The 27373-nt window shown below is 38.4% G+C and overlaps 1 protein-coding gene and 1 non-coding gene across 2 annotated transcripts in view; one reads left to right on the top strand and one right to left on the bottom strand.

Moving 5' to 3' along the window:
- Nucleotides 1–27373, top strand: part of GUCY1A2 (guanylate cyclase 1 soluble subunit alpha 2) — a 322831-nt gene that overhangs the window by 52837 nt on the left and 242621 nt on the right. Inside the window, exon 4 of the mRNA XM_042957957.1 lies at nucleotides 23329–24047. Within this exon, the coding sequence (XP_042813891.1) occupies nucleotides 23329–24047 (719 nt within the window). The remainder of the gene's footprint in view (nucleotides 1–23328; nucleotides 24048–27373) is intronic.
- LOC122231629 lies at nucleotides 16185–16304 on the bottom strand. The gene has a single exon (XR_006208885.1).

Genomic DNA, 27373 nt, shown 5'->3' with positions numbered 1-27373 from the left:
GGTCTTTACAAAGGCGAGACCAAGAGGGATTTCACCCTGAGGACATGCAGAGCACTGAAAAATGATCCTGATTCTTAAGAGTTATTGTGCTGACTAGTGCCCAGAAACATTTTGACTGAAAATACCCTTGGTTGCCTTCAATTTTCTTTTTTTTTTTTTTAATATTAAAAAAAATTTTTTTAACATTTATTCATTTTTGAGAGACAGAGAGAGAGACAGAGCATGAGTGGGGAAGGGGCAGAGAGAGAGGGAGACACAGAATCCAAAGCAGGCTCCAGGCTCTGAGCTGTCAGCACAGAGACTGATGCGGGGCTCGAACCCACAAACTGCGAGATCATGACCTGAGCCAAAGTCGGACTCTTAACTGACTAAGCCACCCAGGTGCCCCAATTTTCTACTTTTCGTTCTGTTTCTCCACATTCTGTGTACTTCCTGCCACATCTGACTGCTGGTCACTTCTTTACTCACGTCTGGGGCTTCATACTCTTGTTCATTTATTTTTATGCTTTCATATCCTTTCTTTTTCACTATTCTGATTCTCAGTCCTACATATCTGTGAAAAGGAACAAGGAAAATCTGCATTTAAAAATTGGCTTCTCTTAATTTGTTATTACTTTTTGCTTGCATGCCACATGGAAACTTACTGTTTTAGATGGGGATTGATTCATCAGGAGACCCTAACTTGTTACAAATCTATAAAACTTCTTTAGTTTAAGGTTCTACATGATCATTGGGGTTTTAGTTGTATTAAATACAGGAAACGCTTATTAATCTAGTGATATGTGTATTATGTGTGTGTATATATATATATATATATATATATATTATTGTAGGCAGCGTCTTATAAAAGAATTTTCAAATACTTTGTTCTGTCAGTACAAATATTTAATGAATATCTACTTTCTTGAGGTACCATTCTAGGTGCTGGTGATGAGCAGGGAGATAAACAAATTGGGGAGACAGACAACAAAAAATCACAAATAACAAAAACAGTGACTTGAGAGTGATAGGTACTGAGAAGAAAAATAAGACCATGGAACGTAAAAGCAGGTGGGAAGGGCTTAACTGATTAATTGTGTTAGTGATAATAGTTTTTAATTCTTTTAAACAATTCTAATGGAATTTCTACAGGACTATGGTGTTTCAATGGTATTTCTGGATTCACAGTTTCAAGAATGAACTTCCTTCTTCCCTTCCTTCTTCCCTTCCTTCTTCCCTTCCTTCCTTCTTTCTTTCTTTCCTTCCTTCCTTCCTTCCTTCCTTCCTTCCTTCCTTCCTTCCTTCCTTCCTTCCTTCCTTCCTTTTATCATTTACCCTAATGTGAAGGCAGTTGATAAAAGTTCAGGTTTCTCCGCTCATGTCTCAGTAGCGATTGTTTCAAGAGAAAGGCAGTGATGCTGTGTCGGTATTTTGGACAAGAAAAGGTCCCAACTGGTATTCCCCATACCACAGACATTTGGTGAGTACTCTCAACCTATCAGGCCTCTGCTGGTTCTAGAGATTTGACAGTGACTCAGGCAAACATAATCTCTGCTGTCCTGGCATTGCCAGTTTTCAGAAGCTCATGGGAAAACCACATGACGTGAAGAATAGAACTTGTGTACTTAATGAGAAGAATGGAAGACAGCCATTTTAAGAGAAGTGGGAACACCATCCCCAAATAGGCTGAGAAATTTGGGATTCAAAATTCCTCTATGTGGTAATCGGGAGAACTGTGTTTTTTAAATTTTTTTTTTTTAACGTTTATTTATTTTTGAGACAGGGAGAGACAGAGCATGAACAGGGGAGGGTCAGAGAGAGGGAGACACAGAATATGAAGCAGGCTCCAGGCTCTGAGCTGTCAGCACAGAGCCCGACGCGGGGCTAGAACTCACGGACCGCAAGATCATGACCTGAGCCGAAGTCGGCCGCCTAACCGACTGAGCCACCCAGGTGCCCCTGGAGAACTGTGTTTTTAAAAAATCCTAAATCAAATGCATCCTTGGCTTTCTCCCTCTCATTCTCATGCTCTATCTAATGCACACACACACCTATGTACATAAGTATATCTGTGGACGTGTATATAGACACACATCTATAAATTACATAGTGCTTTACTATTTATAAACACTTGAATGTATATTATTTTGTACTCTGTTAAACGTTAACCTCTATGGTTAACTGTTGTCATTCCATTTTATGGATGAACTCATTAAAGCCCACATTGTGACTTACGCAAGATCACTTAGCTAATAAATGATTGAGGTTGGTTTGAATATAACTTTTCTAACTATAGGAAAAAAACATAGTTCTTTTTACCAGGTCACATTTTTTTGTGTCTGAAAATAGTAATTTTAACACATGTCCTATTTAAAAGAACCATCCCTGTTTCTTAAAAAAGAAAAGAAAAACCAACTTGGTGTGTGTGTGTGTGTGTGCATGTATTACCGTAAACTACTGTATGTGTGTGTACACACACACACACACACTGTTTCTGTATATACTGTATCATGTACATATAATACTCCTTATTCATATATATACATACACACACACACACACACACACACACACAACTTTGGCCAGTTCCTTGAACTAAAAGACATTTTACAAATAATTTTTGCTAATGACGATTCTGGCTATACAAGTATTCTTCTGTGAAGATAGAAAAAAATAAGGATCTAGAGAGCAAGGGTTTTGAACTGATAAAGATGGGAGGAATCTGCTTATCCTTCTATTAAAGCACATTTCATGGTGTGCTTCCTGATTGTCTCCAGGTCTTTCTCTCCACCTTGACTGTGGGTACCTAGTGGTTAGGTGCTGTATTAATCCTTTGTAACCACACCAACAAGGCAGGGGGCCTGGAAGAGTAGGTGTCTGGGAAGTACTGTTGGAAGGACAAAGGCTGAGGAACTGTTTCAGAGGAAGGAAAGCTAAATACACTAGACAAATGCAGCGAATAATCCCGTATTGGATCCTGTGCTAGGAAAGAGCCATGAAGAACATTATTGGGCCATTAAACGAATTTGGAATATGGACTGTGGATTAGATAATATTGTCCAAAGTTAAATTTCCTCATCTTCAAAATTGTACTGTGGTTATGTAAGGGAACATCTTTGTTCTTAGGAAATATGCATTGAAGTATTTAGGGGTAAAGGAAAGGACCTGTGCCACTTAATTCTCAAATTGTGTGTGTGTGTGTGTGTGTGTGTGAGAGAGAGAGAGAGAGAGAGAGAGAGAATGAGAATAAGACAGATGAGATAAATTGTTAAAGAAAAAGGGAGTTTTGGTACTATTCTTGCAACTTTCCTCTAAGTTTGAGATTATATCAAAATGAAATATTTCTAAAAGCTGTTGAATAAAATTATAATTAAGATAGATAAGTCCAAAGGGACTTTTTATTTCTACTTGGTTGTAGCCCCAGTTAAAAAAAATCCAAACCCAAACTAAAACACCTGAATAAGAGCCTGTAGTCTGTTTTTATACTTAAGTGTGTTTTTTCCCCTAACCTCACTCATGAAAGCACCAAATTTTATACATGTAATCAGTGTCCAGAGTAGAGCCCATCTATGGGGTGCATTTCCTCATTCTGTGGTCTTGCTTATTGACCTAATGTAGCACTAAGGATCTTGTAGATGAAATTAGAATAGTGTCTGAACATAATCCTACTCTATTTTCCTAATACTGCAGGGAATTGGTCTCAGAACAGGTGATTCATGCCTCTACGTTCCAGATCATCTTATTGTTTTCCCTGTAGAAAAATATGCAGGAATGAGAGCACGTGTTTCCACACCATGAAAATGATAAAACTGCTGACTGCTTGTATTGCTTGTTAATCTCCTGATGCTCTCGTAAATGGCAGGTACACTCCACATACACCTTCCTTCTTGTAATCCCTTTACTCTTAGGGCAGTTTTGGACTTCCCAAATACGTTCATGGAATTCAGAAGCCTCATCAATCATTGACATAATCTCTCCTGTAGACTGTGATTTTTTTGATTGCTTCCCTGACATTTTAAATACCCAGGGTAAAAGATTTTTCACAGTCTGTCATCAGTCATTAGATACTATTGCAATGTACTATTAAAGTGTTTCTATGTTTGGGACGCCTGGGCGGCTCAGTCTGTTGAGCGTCCGACTTCGGCTCAGGTCATGATCTCACGGTCTGTGAGTTCGAGCCCCGCGTCGGGCTCTTTGCTGACAGCTCAGAGCCTGGAGCCTGCTTCAGATTCTGTGTCTCCCTCTCTCTCTTCCCCTCCCCTGCTCATGCTCTGTCTCTCTCTGTCTCAAAAATAAATAAAAACATTAAAAATAATAATAATAAAAAAATAAAGTGTTTCTATGTTTAGTAGCAGTGCTTTCTGTCTCTGTCTATAGCAGTGTGTACAGTTAAACAGAATCTTCACCTTAAGCAGGACATCATGCTAAGTAGCTGTTAAGTATTTCAACTGAGCTAGTAGGAGTTCAAAGTGAACTATTTAGAGGTGATGAAAAACCCTTTGACTGAAACTATATATGGTTAAAATGACCTAGGCTCAGTCGTTGCAATTCCTAGTGGGTCAGAGCATCTGACACATGCTAGATATACTAATTTTCTTTCTTGTTGTACAGATGGAATACTTTTCAAGAACATATCCATTTTTTTAATGTTTATTTTTGAGAGAGAGAGACAGACAGACAGTATGAATGGGGGAGGGGCAGAGAGAGGGAGACAAAGAATTCGAAGCAGGCTCCAGGCTCTAAGCTGCCAGCACAGAGCCCAACGTGGTTCTCAAACTCAAGAACTGCGAGATCATGACCTGAGCCTAAGTCGGACACTTAACTGACTGAGCCACCCAGGCGCCCAAAGAACCATATCCATTTTAAATGCATGTCTGTGTAATTCTTGAAAACCTTAATTGTTGTATAGAAATAACGGGATTTAAGTGAATTATACTCAAATTTCAAACTTGTTTAGGATCAGAAGCCAACATACAAGGCAGATAAATGTCATTTAATGTCTCCCTACGTATTTTTAACCACCCCCCTCCAATCTGACATCCAGACATGCATTTTCATGCTGTGACATACTTGACAATCTTGATCCTTAGGGGGCACAATTTTTAATTAAATGGTGGGCTGAATCTAGTTACTGATGGGAGGCAGAAATTTAAGTAACAGTGGTATATTCACAAACCGCTGTGGCTGCTTCTACTTTAGTACTCAAGAAAAATAGGGATTTGGGGGATAGAGTATATCTTAGTACTACTGTTACCACAAACAGGCTTGCCTGCCCTTGGTTTCATTCTTGTCTTATTTATCTACATATTTGGATCATTCTGATAAGTGAAACGGATGTTATAGTAAGCTTCACTGTTGGCTCAGTTCTACTGGCAGCAGAATTGTAGTTTATTGGTTCACTGTTTTAAAAGAAGATCGCCCATATTGTAAGGTTTGCACTTGGAACAAGGTTACCATGGTCACAAAGCTAAAAAAAAAATCTGTGTCTTTGCCTTCTAGGGCACCAGGCCAACCACTTCATTGTCACTGGGATAGAAAAAGCAAACTCTGTTGACCATTGACATCCTTCTGGAAGCTAGAAAGGAAATAGCAATATTCTGGCAAGTCCTGGGAATGGACTGAGGAGAGAAAAGCCATTTTTTTAAAATTTTGCTTTTAATTATGAATTTCTCTACTGCGCATTAAAGAAGTGCTTTGGAAAGCATGTGGCATCTTTTGTTGACTGAAAGTTCAAGATCTTACAGCTCTGTAACATCTTCTTCCTGTCAAGTACTAGATTTGGGTGACCTTTGGAAAATGCTTTTTTGTTTGCTTTCAAATATTAAGAAAGATTTCTCATAGAACCTTTGTTTTCTTTAGGAGTTAAGGAGTGGTAGGGCGGGGATAAATGTTTATATGAAAATGAAGAACTCTGAATCCAGACATTTTTGTTTTACATCTCCTTTGGGTCACGTGGCCCGTAAACTGACCTATTAAGCTGTCTATAAGAAGAAACTAAGCCTTTGGTGCTGTTTTCTTCCTCTTGCACCTTCTTTGTCCCATAGTTTTTCCTCCCTCCCCTCTGTAACAAGTAGAGTGTTTTCTTCTTTGTCCTCCTCTGCTTGCTTGTGATGACCGTAGGGAGGGTCTGAGTGATAGGACACCAGTTGGATAGTAGGACGTGCTCACAAGGCACTGATGAAGTCAGCCTAATTTGAGAAATGACTCTTGTTTGGACATTTTAAGAGATAAGAACAGGAGATGATTCTTAGGTTAAGTCTCCAGGATCTGCCAGCGCATCTCAGAGGTAGACTGTACTCAGCTTACTGTCTTCATTCCTCATCTGCCCCAAATTTAATGATTGGGGTTTTCACTAAAATCACCCAGTCTTTGGCATTCTTTTGCATTGATTTGTTGTATGTGTCCTATTGTGATAATGACAAAGTTGGCTTACTGGTGTTTGGCTGACAGAGTGCTTTTATTAGTGATTATTTTATTCTTCCTTAAATTTTCCTCATTGGTCCCTCTGCTAAGTTGTGCATAAATGAGGATCTAACACGTACCCATGTGGGCTCTCACTGTTACCACCACCACCACTTTTGCTTTGGAATGGGAATAATTTAAGAACTTAAAGCCACGGACTTATTAGTATCCAGTCCATATTTTCTGCATTATCTACATTTCTATATTAATGAGCCCCCTCATGTTTCAGTTAAAATTTAAAGCAACCTAAATATTCATTTATTCATTCACACATCTACTGAACAAATATATATTGTACACTGGGTACCTTGTGTAGGCTCTGATTTACTCAGCCAAGTATAATGGAATGCTATATAAATTCATTATAGAGCATTCTGTTCTCTCTTTCTCTTTGGGCTTCTGAAGCATCCTGTTCCGAGCCTTGGGTCAAAGACACTATAATGCAGAACATAATCTGCCCTGATTCCTTAGTATATCTTCCTATTAGACTTAGTTGTGCCATATTACAACCTATAAACCTTTAGTATCAGTAGATTGAAACCTTCCCATTCTCTTGGTAATGGCCCACACCTTAGATTTTTTTGAAGAAATAATTCAAAACAAGAAGAAGAATCTTTAAATAATGGCTCGATGGCGTTTATTGAATGCTCTTTATAATGACAAAATATTGGCAACAACCAACTGTCTTACTGTGAGGAAATGGTCAATTAAAATATGATCTGCTTCCGAGGACATTAAGCAGCTGTTGCAGTGAGAACAGTGTGGCAAGATGACACTGTGGTGTGGGAGAATGTTTATGATGTTGTGATAGCCTGATTTCCCCAGGAAACAGATGAAGATTTGTGCTCAGGAACCCTTAGGATCAGTGACACAACCAGGCAAACCCCTGTAGGTTTCAAGTCCTGAGAATAACGCTTTGTGGCTCGCCCCTCCACCCTCCAATCATCCCTTTTTCTGAAAGTTAGGTAGCACGTGTTTACAGCTTTGTAGTTTCACCAGACTACTTCCTTGTGAGGATGTGAAGAAAGGAGAGGCTCCAGCGTTCATGTGCTGTCACAGGAAAGGACTCTGCTTAGCTTTTCACAGTTGCCCTCCATGGAGACCAGGAAGACTCATCTTTGCATTGCAGTGCATGTCTTTGGATGCAGGCTGCCCTGGGGAGGGGACAGGACATTGGGCCAGGCAGCCTTATTTAGCTGAAGGCAATTCTAGAGCAAGACTCGGCTGAGCACCGACAGCCACAAATAACCCCAGCATCTGTTAGAGATAAATGATTACACACACACAAAAAATAGACAGAAACCAAGTGTTTTTGTGTCCATTGTGAATCCAGCTTTGTAAAATATGTGTATGGGTATGTACAGAAACTGGAAGGGGACACAGAAAAAAATGAGCACAGCTATGTCACAAAAGCGAAAGAAGTCATCAGGGCATAACTCTTTCCCCAAAGAAACCGTGAATCCAAACAGATCGTAGGTTCCTTTACAGTAACAGAGGAGCTCAGGTGTATATGGTCTCCTCTCCTGATTTAAAAATATGGCCATTTTTGTTAATTCTTGTGTGTCTCAGGCTTGCCTTTGCGTTCTATTCGTGGAATATGTCTGGATGTGGTGTGATGAACGTAGCTCAGTGTTCTGTCAGATTCCCATGGAAATAGTAACACACATCAACAATCTCTGCTCATCTTTTTCTAGGGTGGCCTCACCCATGATGCCGAAGACACAGTGGCTATGCATTCAGTTCCTCTGGGTGCCATCAATACTGTTTTTCCATAGTCCTCAACTGATTTTCTACCTGGCCTGGCATCTTCTGTATGCATGATATAAAGGGAACGGAGTATGAAAACTGTGGATGGGTCAGAGCAAATAAATCAAATAGGACACTGGAAAACAGTTTGCAGTGTATACTCTAGTGAGGATGAATAAATACAGACATCTCTTTTCCCCAGTTAGAACACATATACACACAGGGCTGAAACCTGGCGTCAAAGCATCTCACATTAGCTCCTCTTACCTCAAATAGACCTCTTCTCTTTCTGCTGCTTTCTTGTTCCCTTCCTCCTCATAACTTGTAATGTCCTTCCAAAACACACATGCCATGTATCTTTTTTCTCATGTACTCTTGCCTTTCACATCCATTTAAGATCATTCTTTTGAGCTGCCTTTAATGCATTTTGAATTAGTTCTTTGAAAATAAGATGAGAAGACAAAGGAGAGCCTGTGAGCTATTTTCAGGGACTTTAAAGGATTTTTGTGGGGAGAGAAGAGGGTATAATAGAACCAGTGAGCCAAAGTGATAGGAATAGATTGTTTCTCTGTGGAAGAAGGAGGGAACTATGTGATCACTAGAGATAGTATTGGGAGAGCATGCTTCAGGAGTTCCTCATCACGGGTGGTGTAGAAGTAGACGAAGGATGACTATTTATGAGGAATACTATATATTTTTAAGTTTATTTATTTATCTTGAGACAGAGCACAAGCTGGGGAGGAACAGAGAGAGAGAGAGAGAGAGAGAGAGAGAGAGAATCCCAAGCAGTCTCCACACTGTCAGTGCAGAGCCTGATGCAGGGCTCGAACCCACGAACCATGAGATCATGACTTGAGCTGAAATCAATAGTTGGACACGTAACTGACTGAACCACCTAGGTGCCCGAGGACTACTGTATTTTGACAGAGGTTAGACTGGCTAGTGCAGTTCCAGGGCATCTGATAACTTCGTGTCACTGATCTTGTGTGAAACAGTGTACCTACAAATGCTCTTTTAAATAAACATGCACATAGTCCCATGCTGTTGTCCTCCAGAAGGACATAATTACTAGGATTGGTTCTTTGTAAATTCTGTAAAGGCTGCCATGTGCTAACTGTAATAGCCACATCGTGGACGTATGATGTACTAATTTCTGTCACACTTCAAATCTGATGCTATTGGATAAGGAAACACATAGATTTAGTCTTTGGCTAATTTCTACCTAATTCATTTGGAAAGTGGTAAAAATTTTCAGATTTTCCTCAATTTTATTTCTTTACTGTAACACAACTTTCATTCCAAATCCTAATCGTTTCTGTACAAATTGGTCAGACACGTAGCTCCCAAGACTGGGTTGCAGCAGTTCAGGAGGGTGAATCACACAGCTGAACAATTGTAGAGGCGTAGCAATCAAAGAGGCATTAGCAGTGATTAATGGCTCCGAGTAAGCCCTCTGAGGATCTGTCCTTGTGGAAATGAAACTCTCCTGCCATCGCTACAGTGGCCTCCAATTTGAGCAGGGACAGTCGTCATCAACAGAAGCCAGAGTCCATGCATATTTGCACTGTGATTCCCTCTCCAACCTTCTTAGCCACCAGGTGAAAGATTGGGAGAGGTACAGGCATGAGAAATGATGAGAGCAGGTCTCTGTGGGGAGATGCCAAAGCCTGTGAGCCATTGCCCTATTTACACAATGCAAAAATGCAGGTTTTGGGTACTGGGCTGAAGCAGGTGCTTGGCCAGCTCCTCTTTGTAATTAGATTGTGTGTGTGTGTGTGTGTGTGTGTGTGTGTGCATGTGTGTGTGTGTTCTTTGAATCTGTACCACACTGCTGCTGGGCTTTTGGCTTAGTATTTTCCACAGCAGCGTGCCAGGGTGCTGGGGAAGGAAGGCTGGAAAGTGTGAGGAGCCCTTTGTCACCAGACAGGTGGCCCACAAGCATAGCACAGGCTCTGATAAGGCCACTTCGTGATCCATGTGCTGCCCTGAGTCTGTCCATTTCTTAGTTCTCACCTGTGGCTATGTTTTGGTAAAGGAAGAAGAATTCATCAAATAAGCATTTACATCTATTAAACTGGTCATTTGGTAGAACTTTTCCATGCTTGTGTAAAAAGACTGCCATTAGGTATTGAAGGGTCTGAAAAACAGAAAGGGAAAAATTATATATCAACAACATAGTCCAGTATACCTACTATATATATTATACAATACATACATCCTATACATTAGACATGAACAGTTACACACAGCTGTATTTGTTAACATATTATTGATTCTTCTATCTGTTTACCCAGAAAATCCACTATGGGCAAGTCAGTGTGCCAGTGATTAGGGTTACAGTCATGGTCTTAGCTTCTCTAAAACTCCGTGTTTCTCTTCCAGGACCTTTACATAATGTTCTTTTGTTCTGGAATGGTTTTCTTTCTGTCTGTTCCTTCTTGGCTGCTTAGATGACTTGTATTTATCCTTCACTTTTTAAAGGATGCTTTCTTTGACCCAATAGATTATATTATGTCCCTGTTACATGCCCTCAAGTACTATGCCCTTGTCATTTTAACACTAACATCGTGTGTCTTCTTTTGGATTATTGTTGTATTACGTGTTCAGTTAGTGGATTATTCATTCTTTCCTGTAGCTCAGTAAGAGTAAGAGCCATGTCTGTTCTGATCAGTAGAGTATTGCCAGTACTCAGCACGGAGACTCAACTAGAGCAGGTGTTCCTTCGTTTTCTTTAATTTCTATAAAGCAGTGAATACATGTTAAATAAGATATAACTCTTGTCTTCAGAGAGGTCAAGTCTGGTGAGGGGGTGCACAAACCAGCAAGTATCATGGGATAAATTCTAGGGGGTAATCACAGTGTGCTTGAGAAGCCCAAAAGCAGAGGCAGCTCAGCCTGAGTGTCAAGGAAAGCGTTCCAGAGGAATTTTGGTGTGTGGATCTGCAAGGTGAGTCTAAGCAGATGACTAGCTAAGTGGGTTAGGAGAACAGAATTCCAGTAAAGAAATAAAACAGAAGAAAACGGAAAGCGAGCATATGCAGGAGCCTGTACACGAGGGAGAGTTTGTTGAGCATGTTTGGGAAACTCCCAAGTGGTTCCTTCTGGCTTGTGCAGAGATGTGACACGGGGAAATTGGCGAAGGTGAGGATGGACCCAAAGGGAAAGCCGGGTCAAACTTTGCTGGGTTTGTATTTTATTCTAAAGGCAGTGGACAGTCATGGCGGGGGGGGGGGGAGCTTTAAGCAGAGAAATGATATGGAAGATTTGTGGTTTCGAAGAGTGCATAGAAAATGGATTGCAGAGAGACTGGAAAGCAGAAAAGTTGGTTAGGAAGCTGTTGAAATAATTCTAGACTATTAATCATGGCGGCCTAAACAAAGTGGTATTTAGGACAGAGAGACTGATAGACTATCGGGAGGTATAGCGTGCACATGGAGACAGACACATGCACACACCCACACGTGAACTTTTATGAAAATAAAATTGTACTATACACATTATTCTGACAGTTGTATTTATTTCATTAAAATTTTTTTATTTATTTACTTTATTTATTTAAATTTAGATCTTATCTCTTACAAACTCAAATATGTCTTGATGTCTGTTTGTATGTTTGCCACTTTTGATTAAGAGATACATGTACTGTCCTAGATTTTCTTCTATAGTATTTATTGTTTTGTCTTTTACATTTTAAGCTTCTAAGTGATCTACAGTTTGATTTTGTGTGTGATCTGAGTTAGGATTTACTTTTGTTTTCCACATGGCTAGTGCCATTTATTAGGTAAACCATTCTTTCCCCCACTGAATTAAAATACTATTTTGTGCTGCATTAAAACTTGTCATATGCACAGTTTTACTTCTGAATTCTCTATTCTGACTCAGTGATCTCTCTGTTTGTCCCTATGGAAATAAGAAATTTAACTGTGGTCTTTTTCATTTATTCTAGTGTCTGTTTGCTCCCCAGTATTCCTATTCAAGCATTCTGCGCTATTCTAGATACTTATTCTTACATAGGAATTTTAAAATTACTATACTGGCAAGAAGCCAGCCTGGAAATGCATTAAACGTCTACATTAATTTTGGGGGAATATATAGTTTCATAATAGTATGTCTTTATATTCTAAAATACAGAATATTTTCCCATTCGTTAGGTTTTGTTTGCTGTGTTAAGATTTAATACTTTTCTTGGGGCGCCTGGGTGGCGCAGTCGGTTAAGCGTCCGACTTCAGCCAGGTCACGATCTCGCGGTCCGTGAGTTCGAGCCCCGCGTCAGGCTCTGGGCTGATGGCTCGGAGCCTGGAGCCTGTTTCAGATTCTGTGTCTCCCTCTCTCTCTGCCCCTCCCCCGTTCATGCTCTGTCTCTCTCTGTCCCAAAAATAAATATAAAACGTTGAAAAAAAAAATTAAAAAAAAAAAAAGATTTAATACTTTTCTTAATATAAGTTCTATGCCTTTCTCATGTAGTCATGTTGACTACAGTTTTTTATTTCTACTTAGAATATTTTCCCATTTCTACTTCTAGTTTTTTATTGCTAATACAGAGAAAAGCTATTGATTCTAAACTTATTTTATATTCAGCTACTTTAGCACAGTTTTAAAATACTAGTCTTTTTTTTTTTTATAAAGTGTATGTTGTAAAGAAATCTAGTAAGCAAGAAAGAGCCTCCAATCAGAAGACTTTCTACGTCTTCTTCATTAGCAAAAAGATAATTTTACTCTTTTTTCCAGTGTGTATACTCATTATCTCCTAGCATGTGCTGGAAACTCCAACCTACCTTGAATAGCAAAGACGATGCCAAGCCCACTCATCTAATCTCTGACTTTAGTTGAAATGTGTTTAGTGTTTTATCCTTTGAACAAAAGTTTTACTTCCAGTTTTTGGAAAGCAGCATTTAATTATATTGGAGCAGTTTTTTTATATCCCAATTTTACTCAAAATTATTAAGACCATTAAATTTCAGACTCATCAGAAACTACTGATAGAATTTTACCGTTTTCTCATTTAATTTTATTCATGTAGATGATATTTTTTTGTTGATAGATTTTCTGCCATTGATCTATGTTTTTATTTCTGATATAAATACTATTTGGTCAGAATGTATTATTCTACAAATTTATAGATTCATTTTGCTACTATTCTAGTAAATATTCATAAGAGAAATTCAAAAGAGAAATTTACTATACTATGTCAAGTTTTGGTATTACAGTTGTGTGGTCTTAATAAAAATAATTGGGTGATTTTAATATTTTTTTCTGTGGCCTGGAAATATTTAAATAACTGGAATTATTTATTTTAATGACTAGTCAGAACTCACATTGCCCATTTCTTGGTGAATTTTGATCATTTCTATTTTGCCATAAAATTATCTATTTAACATTACATTTACACATGCAATTGTATGTGGCAAACATTGCAATTTTTTTTGATTCCTCTATTTCTTCTTAATATGTGTCTATGTCTTCTTTCTCATTCCTAATTTAGTATATTTTTCTTTTAGTTTCAGCTTTTACCTATTAAGTTTTTAAAACCTTAGAGCACCCGATTGGCTCAGTGGGTTAAGCGGTCAACTCTGGTCCAGGTCATGATCTCACGGTTCGTGAGTTCAAGTGCTGTGTTGGGCTCTGTGCTGACATCTCAGAGCCTGGAGCTGCTTTGAATTCTGTGTCTCCTTCTCTCTCTGCCCCTCCCCTGCTCATGCTCTTTCTATCTCAAAAATAAACTTAAAAAAATTAAAAAAAAACTCAACACAGTTTTCTTAATTTCACAGTTTTTATTTGCTTACTTTTTGCTGGAAACATTGATTACGTTTTTGAGTACAGTTTTTGCTGTGCCTCAGGATTTGTATGAAGTAGTCTTCTTTTCATTGCTTTCTACAAGTTATAATTCTAATTTTGATTGTCTCTTTAATTCAACAGAGTATTGTTCACCTTCTAAATAGATAGGACTTTGGGTTATCTTTTTGTTATTTACAAATATTTATTATTTTTATTACTATTATAAAATGTCATCTGCAAAATCTTTACTTAAAAATATATTACGGGAATTTTCTGACCAAGTATTTGAGGAATTTTTATAATTCTTCCTATGTATGCAAACACATATATGAAAGCACATGCATATATGTGTGTGTGTGTGTGTGTGTATGTGTGTGTATACTTATGCATATATGTGTTTGGACTTTGCTTGTGTTATTTTAATTTCATTTTTCCATTGACCTTACTTTTTGATCAGTTTTTATTTTTTATTGCTGGTATGTATTTAATTAATCATTGACTTTGCTTTTTTAATCTTTGATCTTTTTGATTCTGAAAAAGGCACATTAAAGTTTCCCACTATAATTTTATTTTTATTAAGTTCATTTATTGTTATGTTGTATATGTTATTTAATTTCTCTATGATTTTGCTTTTCTGTTAGATGCGTATGATCCTGAGAGATCTATATTAAAGTTTCCCAGGAGAATTGTATAGGATTCCTTCATTCTTAATTTTTAAATATATGAGCTTTATTGAAATATAATTCACATACCTTATAATTTAAACGTACCCATTTAAAGTGTATTCTTCAGGGTTTTTAGTATACCCAAAGTTGTACAACCATCACTAAATCAATTTTAAAACATCACTACATAAAAAAAAAAAATGTATCCATTAGCAATCAGTTCCTAATGGTTTTTACTTTGTGTGTTTAACGGCAATGTTGATTGGTTTAAGTCTTCTTTATATTTTGTGGTTTTGTTATATAATGTCTCTCTTTATCCTGATTTACATTTTTAGCTTAAATTCTGCCTGGCTTGATATTAATCCTGCTCCTTGCTTATTTTTCTTGTAGTTTTCTGGAAGTCGTTGCCTACTGATTTATTTTTAAATCACTTTTTATAAGTGCCCCTCTTGTGGATGAAAAGAGAGTTCCTGCCATTTGACGGGAGGTTTTGCTTATACTTACAGAAATGCATAATTTACTTGATTTTCTTTCTTCTGTCCTGATTTCTGATTATTTTCCAACCTCTTTCCTTATCATTTTCTGTATTGATGAAGTTGAATCAACATATGTGCAGGGGTGTGTGGGTGGCTCAGTTGTTTGAGTGTCTGACTCGATTTTGGCTCAGGTCATGATCTCACAGTTAGTGAGTATGAGCCCCACGTGGGGCTCTGTGCTTACAGCTCAGAGCCTGCTTGGGATTCTGTCTCTCCCTCTTCCTCTCCCTCTCCATCTCCCTGCTTCTCCCCTGCTGGTGTGCATGCTTACTCTTTCTCTCTCTGCAAATAAACTTAAATATAAACATATGTTTTTACCTTCATAATTTGAAAGTTCTACTGTGCTTGCCCATAACTGATTACCTTCATTTGCTGTTACTCAAATTAGACCCACGTTTGTCTCATGGTCTTAAAACAAATTATTACCTGTTTTCCTACTAAGACTGTATTTTGTCTCTCCTCACCCTGATTCCACTGAGAAGAGACTTTTAGAATGCTGATAATGCCTTTGTTCCCAACCTCCCAACTCCTGGATTTTACTCCGATTGCTTAGCTCCAGATTATGGATAAAATACATCTTGGAGGAGTCAATAGTTTCTCTTTGCCCTTATTTCATGAATTTTTATTTAACACTTATTAATTTGCAGATAATCTGTCATTATCCTGTATCCCATTATCCCGTGTGTTAGTGTGTGTGTGTGTTTGTGTGCGTGCGCGTGTGCCCTTATTAAATCTGGCTGGAACTTGTGCCTTTCCATCTAAAGATGCAGGATTTTCTACAGCTCAGGGGGAAATTCTATTTTGGGTTTATATTTCTTCCTCCATTGGTTTTTTCTTCTCATTCTAGATCACACTGTTTTTAGAGGTCGTACTTTTCATGAATTGTGCTATTAAATCTGTTTTATAGTCAACAGAGGAATCCAGACAAATATATATAATACAAGGGGATATCTGGTATTTTATAAGAAAGGCACACAGATAGGCTTTGCTGTTTGAAAGGGAAGAGAAACAACTGATAATATTGGAGTGTAATTTTATGATGCTCTTTTTTTAAAACTTAGATTAATCTCTTAACTTACATATTAAAAATTTCCAATCATACAACATTTGACACCCAGTTATCTCTATTTCATCATTTCCATAGGATGCGCTGCTTTTTAGGCGTAGTTTCTTGGTGAAAAATGTATCCCAGACTGTAAATGTAGCCCAGATTATAGAGTCTGGCTTCACCTCTATTATGCCATATTTCTCACTATTAAAATTTATATCCTATGCATATTTTAAAGTATATCTTAGCATATTCTCCAATTTAAAAACTTTAAACTTAACCATCACAAATGTCCCTGAAGCACTTAATTTGCCTTTGATAATACCTACTCCTTTGGGTATTCAGTAATTAATCTTAAATATATTAGAGAGTTCCCTGTTGTTAGCAAATTCTTTGTTAGCTCAAAGATGTTAAAACCCTATTTTTAAAAAAAAAAATCTGAATGTATACTCTGTTTTCTTTAACTATATCATAAAATTTGAAACAATTAATTTTGGTTCACTTATATTTAAAAGTAAATATATGACATAGTTGTGTTCCTTTTGGAGAGGGGCAGAGATGCCACAAATGCAGTAAAAGGAGAACAATTTGCTTCTAAAATAGTAGAAACTCATTGTTTAACTCTTCACAGATTAAGGCCAAGATTGATAAGGATCTTTCTTTTCACTATTATACCTATACTGTTACTTACTTAACTCCAGAATATCCTGAAACTACAGAGGTTTTATATCACCCCAACAGAGATTCAAATGAAACTGCATTGATAGATCAGATTGAAAACAGTTTTCTTTAAAATTACAATTCAGGCAATGGCATTTCTTTTTTTTTTCTCATGAATATAATTTATTGTCAACTTGGCTTCCATACAGCACCAGTGTTCTTCCCAACAAGTGCCCTCCTCAATGCCCGTCACCCATTTCCCCCTCTCTCCTGCGCCCCATCCACCCTTAGTTTGTTCTCTGTATTTAATAGTCTCTTGTGGTTTGCCTCTCTCCCTCTCTGTATCTATTTTTTCCCCTTCCCTTCCCCCATGGTCTTCTGTTCAATTTCTCAAGATCCACATACGAGTGAAAACCTATGATATCTGTCATTCTCTGACTGATTTATTTCCCTCAGCATAATACCTTCCACTTCCAGTGGCATTTCTTTTGAGCCTTTCTCCTTTGTTATTATTTAGACATATGCATATAGTATTTACCGGTAAGTCTCCCTGGGAGGCTGAGACCAACTTCAGTCATTTCTTTATAGATTGGCAAGACACTAGAATAATATTTTTATTAAAGTGTCATCTGGCTTTCAAACTAGCTCACAAAAACCTTAGGGTCTTCCTGATAAAAGTATTGTTTCTGGACAAATACTATATGCTGTCACTTCTATGTGGAATCTAAAAAATGCCAAATTCACAGAATGGCGATTCCCAGGGTCTGGGAGGTGGGGGATTGGGGAGATGTTAGTCAAAGGGTACAAACTTCCAGTTAGAAGATGAATATGTTGTTGGGATCTATTGCACAGCTTTGTGAGCATTGTTAACAATGATGTATTATATGCTTGGGTGTTGTTCAGAGAGTAGATTTTAAATGTTCTCACTACCAAAAAGAAAAAAAATTATATATATATATATATATATATATATATATATATATATACACAAAATTATGTGGCATATTGAAAGTGTTAGCTAACACTATGAGAGTAATTGTTTTGCAATATATAAATACATCAAAAGAACACTTTGTACACCTTAAAGTTATACAATATTATATGTCATTTATAGCGGAGGAAGGAAAGCTGAAAAAATGGTTTCTCTAAGAGGATGATTATCTCCTTAAAATATTGGAATGTCTTTACAATATGGACTTGAGATATAGTTGTGCTTGAGTTACATTACTGAAATGTGAATTTGATGGAGCCTAAATAATTAAAAGATAATTATGGGGCATCTGCAGCTCACAGAAGTGAGTAGCTGGTAGGTATTCACCTCCTCAGTTGATATTTGGTCCACATAAGGATACACTTGCTGCTTTGGTGTTTTCCTGTGTTAGTGGAGACCCGTGCCCTTCCTGGGTGACAAGGATGGTCTCTGGATCTAAAAAACACTAATTGTACTCTTTTATTGATACATCTTCCCCTAGAGGATCCAGGACCCCAAATGTACAATGCTGTGTATTTGGTGCTACCTCTCTCTAATTACTTGGTTCTCAATGAAGGTAATATTTCCTTTTCCAAGTATAGTGGTCAGATTTGTTACAGTTTTATAAAGGAAGTAATTTTAGCTCTCCAATAATATTAATTCAGCTGAAAACTTTTTGTTTTACTTTACTTGTCACGCACTCCTTAACCCCTTACACCCAGTAGTCTGCCCCACTCCTCCATTAAAATTGCTGTCAAAGGTCCCCAAAGTGCTGACCAATCCATTTTACAGTTTTCTGTCTTTCTTTTACTTGACTTCACTGTGACATTTGATAGCTGTTGACTGCTCCTTATAACTGCTTTCTGTTGACTTCAGTGATACATTAATTCATTGACCATCCAGCTAATACGTATTAAGCATCTCCTAAATGACAGGCAGAATGCTAGGCATTGATTAAATAACAGTGGGCAAGACTGTGCATTTCTTCCCTCGCACAGATGTTTTCCTCTGTGTTTATTTCACAAGATGTGGTATCAGACAGACTTCACCTTGAGACCTACCTTTGCTACGTATAGTTGTGTGAACTTGGGCAAATGTCTTAACATTTTTCACCTGTAAAATGAAGACAATTAAAAATATCTACTTGATAAGAATTTTTTAAAGTGTAAAGTGATGTATGAAAATATTTGGCACATTGCTTAATATTCTTCTCACTGGGACCTCTCTAGTTCAGTCAATGTAGGCTTTTAAAGACATTATAGCATCTCTCTGACTGGTGCCTTTGACTCTGGTCTTAGTGCTCAAAAGTCCAGGCTCGGTGTTGCCCATCAGTTAACAGCTCACCCCCTCATTCCTATTCCCCAGATGTTATCCACTTACCGTTTGCCCATCCCTGACCAGGCTGGGCTCTCCCACTTCTCTGGTTCATCTGTATTCCATTACTGTCCATCTGTCAGCGTGACTGTGCCTTCCTTGTTGGGTTTTTGAACACCCACTTTTATTCAAGTTCTTCTTCAGACGCTATCAGAGGCATGGGGCTCAAACCCATGCCTCTAACAGAGGCAAACAGGAAAACCTGTGGAGGAGGGGGTCACACATTCTTTTCTCCATTGTCCATAAGTATTCCCATTTGCCTCTGTCACAGCCTAATCACACTGTGACTTAATTATCCCTAGAGGCTCATATCAGAAAAGAATGTGTCTAGGTGTCTAGGTACCCTTAAATGTGGCATGACTGTGGTTTTAGATACTTTTTAAATTTTTACTTAATTTTTTATTTTTTATATGTTTATTTTTGAGAGAGGGAGAGAGAGGAAGGGAAGGAGGGGGAGGGCCAGCGAGAGAGGGAGACAAAGGATCTGAGGCAAGCTCCATGCTGACAGCAGAGAGCCCCAATGTGGGCCTCGAAGTCACAAACCGGGAGATTGTGACCTGAGCCGAAGTCGGACGCTTAACCACCTAAGCCACCCAGGTGCCCCAACAGTAATTTAAAATTTTAACTTGTTAATGAAAGCACATTTATTGTAAGTTTTGCCTCTAGAGGAACATATTCTTATAGACCCAAAGGTCAAGCTGTCATAGCATCTTCTGACAGGAACACATGAGCATGGTCTGTATGTTTTATGTGATTTGCTGTAAGTAGGGGGTTTGCATCCTCGTAAGTGGGATATTGGAAGTGAGAACTGTACCACTTGTCTGAGTTGAACTACTTTCTCCGTGCTTTCTGAATTTTGAGATAAGGTTTAAAATGGAACTATTTGTAAAAGTTACAGTGATCTTTCCCTAGTTTTACATGTTTCCAACTTGAAGAACTTCTTTTATGATCCTGTGAAGTTTAATAATTGTGAAAACAAAAGTCTTTTTTTTTAATGTTTATTTAGAGAGAGACAGAGAGATTGACATGGAGGGGAGGGACAGAGAGAGACAGTGAGAATGAGAGAGAGAGAATCCTAAGCAGGCTCTGTGCTGCCATCACAGAGCCTGATGTGGGACTGGAGCCCACAAACCATAAGACCATGACCTGTACCAGAATCAGGAGTTGAACGCTTAACTGACTGCGCTACCCAGGTGCCCCCAAAATCTTAATTAGTTAATTGAGTACTGTGATTTTATAGAATTACCATGTGTAGTATTTGGGTGTGATAGTAGAAATATTCTAGCTTTTCTGTGTTGGTACAAGTGACTCTAGTATCCGGGCAGGCCTCGGTGTCTTTATTTCAGAATTAACAGCCCTTGTACCCTCAGGTAGAGAAGTGCTTTGTAAGATAGCAGGGATTCCTAGCAGATAGAATGCTGTACTCACGGAGTAGTTTTTATTTTGTGCTCCTGGTGAATTTACTTGTTATTTTCTGGATGATTTTTTGGGATTCTGGCAATGAAAATAGAACATAAGCTTACTATATTATGTTTAATCTCTATTCTTAATAACTCTGAGGGCGTTTTCAATGTTATAAAAAAAAAGCAAGTTAGAAGAAATTTTTTTTTTCTTTTTTGCGCATAAAGACTCTGAGTCCTTTTAAGATAGAACTCTTCAAAATATAGAAGCAATTCATGGGATGTTTTAGTGACTCATTGAATTTTGTTGTTCAGGGAGTATAATCAGCTTATAGGAATTTTTATTTATTTTGAATTTAGTTTTAATTAGAATGTTGTAATTGAAAAATTTGATAGCAACCAAGAAGGGATATACATTTGAAGGGATATACATTTAATTTGTATTAGGACTTTTTAGTTATGTATCGATGGTGATACAGAGATATGGTGTAGGAAGACATTTTAGGGAACGAGTCTTCAGACTGTCAGTAATCAAACCAATGGTATATTTTTAGAAGCCAAGAGAAGGGAGATTTAGGAGAGTAAGATGATGATACAGTCAAATTAAAAGAAAAACAACAAACCAGGTTAACTAAGGTAGGGATGAAGCAGTATGTATTGCTTTAAGCAATTGCAAAAGTAGTTTCAGTGGAGCCATTGGGACAGGAGCCAAATTGCAGTGAGTGTCGTCCACCTTTTTTTCTTCCACGCTGGAGAACTGGACAGATAAATGCTATTATCATCAGTTGAGCTGGTCTTACTGCTCGTGATTGCAGCCTACGTTGAAGGGCAATCTTGTACCATGACCATGTAAGATGTGCGCTCATGTTTTTATCTTGATAGGTGACTTTGTCAGCTTGACTTGAATGTCAAACCTGTGAAAGTAAAATTAATATGAAATTCTTCTTAATAAAAGGACTCTTTTTCTCTTAGGTTTTCTACTTTTTTTTTCATTTCACGTTGATTTTCACATTCATTTCACTTTTTTTGTCCAACTGACTACTTCACTTGGCTGTCACAAAGTTTATACTCTCTAATACTCTCTCAAAAAATATTTGGTGTCTTTTGACTGTGTTTTTCAAATAGTAGTGTTGACTCTGCTTTATTCCCTGATTTCTGCATGGGGAGAACCCTTAGGGAATAATAAATGTAGGAATAGATAGCAAAGCGAGCCATAGACAGCCCAGATGGCTCTGCCCTTGAATAGGACACTGGCAGAGTGACCTTCTGTTTTTTTCCCAGTCTGGCCTTATCTTCAGGACCTCCTTGCAAGATGGAGTAGACGAGGCAAGAAAATATGAATATATGAACTTAAAATGTGTTGATTTCAGCCAAAGTCAAAGGAGAAGCAACAGACTGACTCTGTATAGAAGTTTCCTTTAGTCTACACCCTCAATCATACATGGGTGTTGTATCCTTCCTCTATGGACCGTAAATTCCCTCCATATTTTCTCTCAGATCATCCTTAAGGATGGATCTAACTAGATCACATGTGACTGGTTCTAATTTCTACATAGTGCATTGCATTGTGTGTGTGTGTGTGTGTGTGTGTGTGTGTGTGTGTACCATTCATTATACCTCCATTATTATAAGATAGAGTTCCTCTCGCCATGGCAGGTGGGAGTGACTGTGAACTGGGAAGACAAAGACTTTTAACTCTTTCTTTTGAGATTACAGACTCTTGGTTACTCTCAGTTTTGTGGGTGAAAGAATGCAAATCCATCCACCCTTCTGCCATTTTTAGTTTCTTGTTTTGTCCCTCTCTCCCTAGTGTCTCACTTCATTCCTTCTGTTCACACTAGATAATCCATTACCCTTCTCTGCTCAAGTACCATAAATTCCCTCTCTGGTTGACATTTCCCACTTAACATAAGAATTTTGATAAGTCAAATAGTAATAGTGGATGGGCACGACAGAGAAACAAGCTGATAGCTGCTTCTGAAAAGTTTCTTTACCGATGAGGGAAACCATTAAGAAAAAGATCTTGTTTGTGATAATTATAGCAAATGGAAAACAAACTGTTGCAGCTAAATTAGCAGCATTTAGAAAGTTTGTGCTACAGGGGGTTGAGGTAAGGGGGGAGGCATGAACAGGCAGAGCACAGAGGATTTCTAGAGCAGCAAAACTACTCTGTGTGATGCTGTAATGGTGGACACATATCCCTACACATTTGTCCAAGCCCAAAGACATACAACACCAAGAGTGAACCCTACTGTAAACTAACGACTGAGTGACTGTGTTGTGTCATTATAGTTCATTGATTGTAACAGATGCACCACTGTAGTGCATGACTGATTGTATGTGTGGGGTGGGGTGGGGTGGGGAGGTTGTGCGTTTGTGGAAAGAGGGTTCTATGGAAAATATCTATACTTTGTGCTCACTTTTGCTGTGAATCTCAAACTGCTCTAAAAAATAAAGTCTACTTAAAAACAAAAGCAAACAAACATAAAGGAAGCTTATGCCCATCAACATCTTAGAAGCCCCCAGAAGGTAGATTGAAATTTTCTTTCTCTAATTCAAAATGAATTAATCTCTCTGGGAATCTGTGGGCCCAAGGGAAACACCTCTCCAGCTTCACTGCCTAGTTATCTCATTTGATGAGCATTCAAAAAAAAGCTATAAATTTGATTATTTTATTGCACTTGACTAACATCTGCTTCCCATTTACCTCTAGGTTTGAAGTTCGAGGAACTTCAAGAAAGATTTGGTGAGGAGTTCTTTAATATATGCTTTGATGAGAATGAGAGAGTCCTTCGAGCCGTAGGTGGCACTTTGCAGGACTTTTTTAATGGCTTTGATGCTCTGTTGGAACACATCAGAACTTCCTTTGGGAAACAGGCCACGCTGGAGTCCCCATCGTTCCTGTGCAAGGAGCTCCCCGAGGGCGCCCTTCTGCTTCACTACTTCCGTCCTCACCACGTTGTGGGCTTCGCGATGCTGGGCATGATCAAGGCTGCGGGAAAGAAGATCTACCGGCTGGACGTCAGCGTGGAGCAGGTGGCCAATGAGAAACTGTGCTCCGATGGTTCGAACCCAGGCAACTGTAGCTGTCTTACCTTCCTCATCAAAGAATGTGACAATAGTGATGCCGTGAAGAACCTTCCCCGGGGAGCCTCCCGAGTCCCTGCCGACCTCAGAATCAGCATCAGCACCTTCTGCAGGGCCTTCCCTTTCCACTTGATGTTCGACGCCCACATGTCCGTCCTGCAGCTGGGGGAAGGCCTGCGGAAGCAGCTGCGTTGCGACACCCACAAAGTGCTCAGGTTTGAGGACTGCTTCGAGATCGTTTCTCCAAAGGTCAGTGCCGCCTTTGAGAGGGTCCTGTTGCGACTGTCCACCCCGTTTGTGATCAGGACCAAGCCTGAGGCTTCCGGCACTGAAAATAAAGACAAGGTGAGTGGCCATGGGCTCGAGATGGGTGATGGGGACTGGAAGAGTGCATAATTATTTCTGTAAATTACATGCCGGCGGTACTTGTAATTATTTAGGCGAGAGAGCTTAAAGTGCCGTTTAGAAAATTACTGGTCCCTGGATGTATGGAAAAGGATTTGGCCTTATTCCCAGCCATTTTGCATAGTGTCTGCCTCTTTCATTAATTTATTTCAGCATATAAAAAGAAGACACTTATTAATACCAGCCACAGTAATTACAAAAATGATAGGACTCACCAAGAACCTGATCCTGTAAACCCATGAATATTTCTACCAACTGAAGGCAAACAGGAGAGAAATGGAAAGGTGGATTCCAACAGTGTGGGGCCTGCTCACCTTCTCCTTAAATAACTATGGGTGGAAAGCTAGCTCCACTTTGAATATGCTCTGTTCTAAATGTCATAATTTAGGAACGTCTTGGTTGCATCCTATTTTTGTCTCAGTGTGCAGAATAATGGATTTTCTAAGAGTTGGAAATTAAGTGGCTACTTCAAGAGTGCTTTTCTCAATAGATTGTAGCATTGACACAGGGACTCGTTCCTTTAGAACAGGCTCACTGCTTGGAGAACAGCATCAACACTAGGAATTGTTATTAATTTCTTGGAATCCCTGTTTGGAAAATCTGGGTTATTAAGAAATGAAAAGATAAAAGAAGAATCTTAAATAGTTGACACAAATATGTGCCCTCGGGTAAAGCTTTTTTTTTTTTTTTTTTTTTTTAGAGGAAGTCAACATTAAAATAGGAGTGTGAAGAAAAGTTAGTCATTATTGTTTTAAACACAAAAATAAATGATATAAATGATATTCTTCTGCAGTGGACCTTTGTGTGTATCAACTGCCAGTAGAGCTTTTTGGTATTTTGTGACAAGGAAAGTATGGGGCGCCTGGGTGGCTCAGTCAGTTAAGCATCTGACTTCGGTTCAGGTCACGATCTCGCAGTCCGTGGGTTCAAGACCTGCATTGGGCTCTGTGCTGACAGCTCAGAGTCTGAGCCTGCTTCAGATTCTGTGTCCCCCCTCACTCTTTGCCCTCCCCTGCTCATGCTCTGTCTCTCTCTCTCTCTCAAAAATAAATAAAATGTTAAAAAAATTTTTAAAAAAGTGAACTTCTTCTAGGTGATTCAGCTTGTTCACAAACATTTTAGGGAAAGCTGTTGACTTTTGGAAATGAACAGGCTCCTGTGGGCTAAAGGAAAGATGAGTTGTAGAGACAATTAAAAACTCAGTGAATGAGTACTCACGTATTCTGACATGCCTGCCATGATAAATAAATGAGAGACTAGCCCCCTGAAAGCAGAGCCAAAGACATTTTTGAGGATTTTCTGTAGCATTCGTTTTAGAACTGCTTTTTATAATTTTGAAATTCAATGGAAACATTTTAAGCAAAACACTTGGGAAATAGGGAACGATGCCCGTTTATTCAGGATAACTGGATCCCATGACTTAGGAAACTCATACAAGTGCTGTTTTCATCATTTAGATTCAGTGATTTGAAAGCTTCTAAGGATAAACTTGAAAATTCCAACTTGGCATGCTTGGGTATTTTAGTCTGAATGAATTGTTATTATTTCTGTTTGATTACACATGGTGTTTTAAATAATATTTTTCACATATATATTATATGTATTTATATGTTCAGTGATTGCTACCCCTTCTTGAAGCTTGTTGCAAAAGAACGAAGTTGTTTAGTGTATGTTTTTGTCCATATTTGTAGGTGATTTAAATTTGAAATTATTCTGTCCTTTTAATTTAGAGAATATTAAAACTGTTGGTTCTGTTTTACAGAAGTGAAGTGTTTGGCTAGAAGGGTGTGAGCAGTGTTGGCCTTTAAAATTGAAGTTTATATTTTTGAAAATGTGCCTGCAGTAGAATATGTTATTACCAATGTTAATTGCTTTATATATTTTGTAGATTTGAGAAAAATTAATTCAATTTATAGTTATTGCTACAGATTTTCCCCCTTTATTTCATCTGGCTTGTATTTATTTCATTTGTGTACCATGGTGAGGAATAGACATAATGAAATGATGACTCACAGGTCAAGGCCCCCTGCCAATTCCAGTAATAGGAAAATGTGCTCATTGAGAAGATGCCATTGTAACTTAAACATGGCAGTGACAGCTTAAAAATAAAGCAATAGGGCAGGATTTTTTCTTAGAATAGGACAGCAATCCTCTCATCCTTAGGGTTATAGTTCTGCTTATTCACCTGGGTTTGCCAGAAGGGGTCATTTGGGAAGTTCTTCTTGGCCCCAATTGGAACTGTGGTCAGTAACATTATGTCATGGAGTCTTAACCAGAGGAATAACGTTTTTGAATTACTATGTTTCCAAATCCCAAGTTTGTATTTTCTTAACACATGGAAAGAGGAAAGAAAACCAAGGTTAAAAATTAGGATTCTCTTGATAAATTTGACCTTATTATTCATTATTTTCCCCATAATAGCTGTTCTTATCAATGAATAACTCCATGTTGTCTAAAGTTTCTAATTTTTTATGGGGCTTTGATAAGAAAGTGCTAGTTTCATTTCTTTTTTACTTATTAAAAAATTTTTTTTAATGTTTTATATATTCTTGAGAGAGAGACCATGAGCCAGGGAGGGGCAGAGTGAGAGAGGGAGACACAGAATCCAAAGCAGGCCCCAGGCTCTGAGCTGTCAGCACAGAGCATGATGTGGGGCTTTAACTCACAAGCTGTGAGATCATGACCTGAGCCGAAGTCAGACGCTCAACCGACTGAGCCACCCAGGCACCCTAAGAAAGTGCTATTTTTAAATAATTTAGGATATTCCTTGGTCCAACGGTGAAGGCTTTCATGATGATTTAACTGTTTTGGCTGTGCACTCAATACCTGCCATCCAAAAAAACAAAATAAAACGCCAGATACCCAAGAAACGAAAACCAAGAGCTGATTGTGTAGCTGAATGACAGTAAATCATTTGCAGAATGAACTGTAATACTTCTGCTAAACAGGATCTTTGTCATTTTGTGTTATCAGTCACTGGTTAACCATGTGATTAGAGGCAGAACATGCTTGTGAGCAGTTTGGTAAATACTAATGGATCAGAAAGCCATCATCCTAGTTCCAGAGAACTTGCCTTGTGATTGTGTAGTAATGAGTGAATGAGACCAGAAGGGGGAATGTCACCGAGAGGCATCATATGCAGTCATCAGTGGCAGGCTTCAATTCAGCAGACTTTAGAGGTCAGGAGGGACTCTTCCAGGTGGATTGACCCAGCTTTGAGTCCCTCTATTTGGCTCCCTCTGCATCTTCTAAGTGATCACCTATGC

This window comes from Panthera tigris, chromosome D1 (genome assembly GCF_018350195.1).
Source record: "Panthera tigris isolate Pti1 chromosome D1, P.tigris_Pti1_mat1.1, whole genome shotgun sequence".
Taxonomy (NCBI): Eukaryota; Metazoa; Chordata; class Mammalia; order Carnivora; family Felidae; genus Panthera; species Panthera tigris.
The sequence above is the reverse complement of the archived record's forward strand: the minus strand, read 5'-3'. Positions and strand labels throughout refer to the sequence as shown.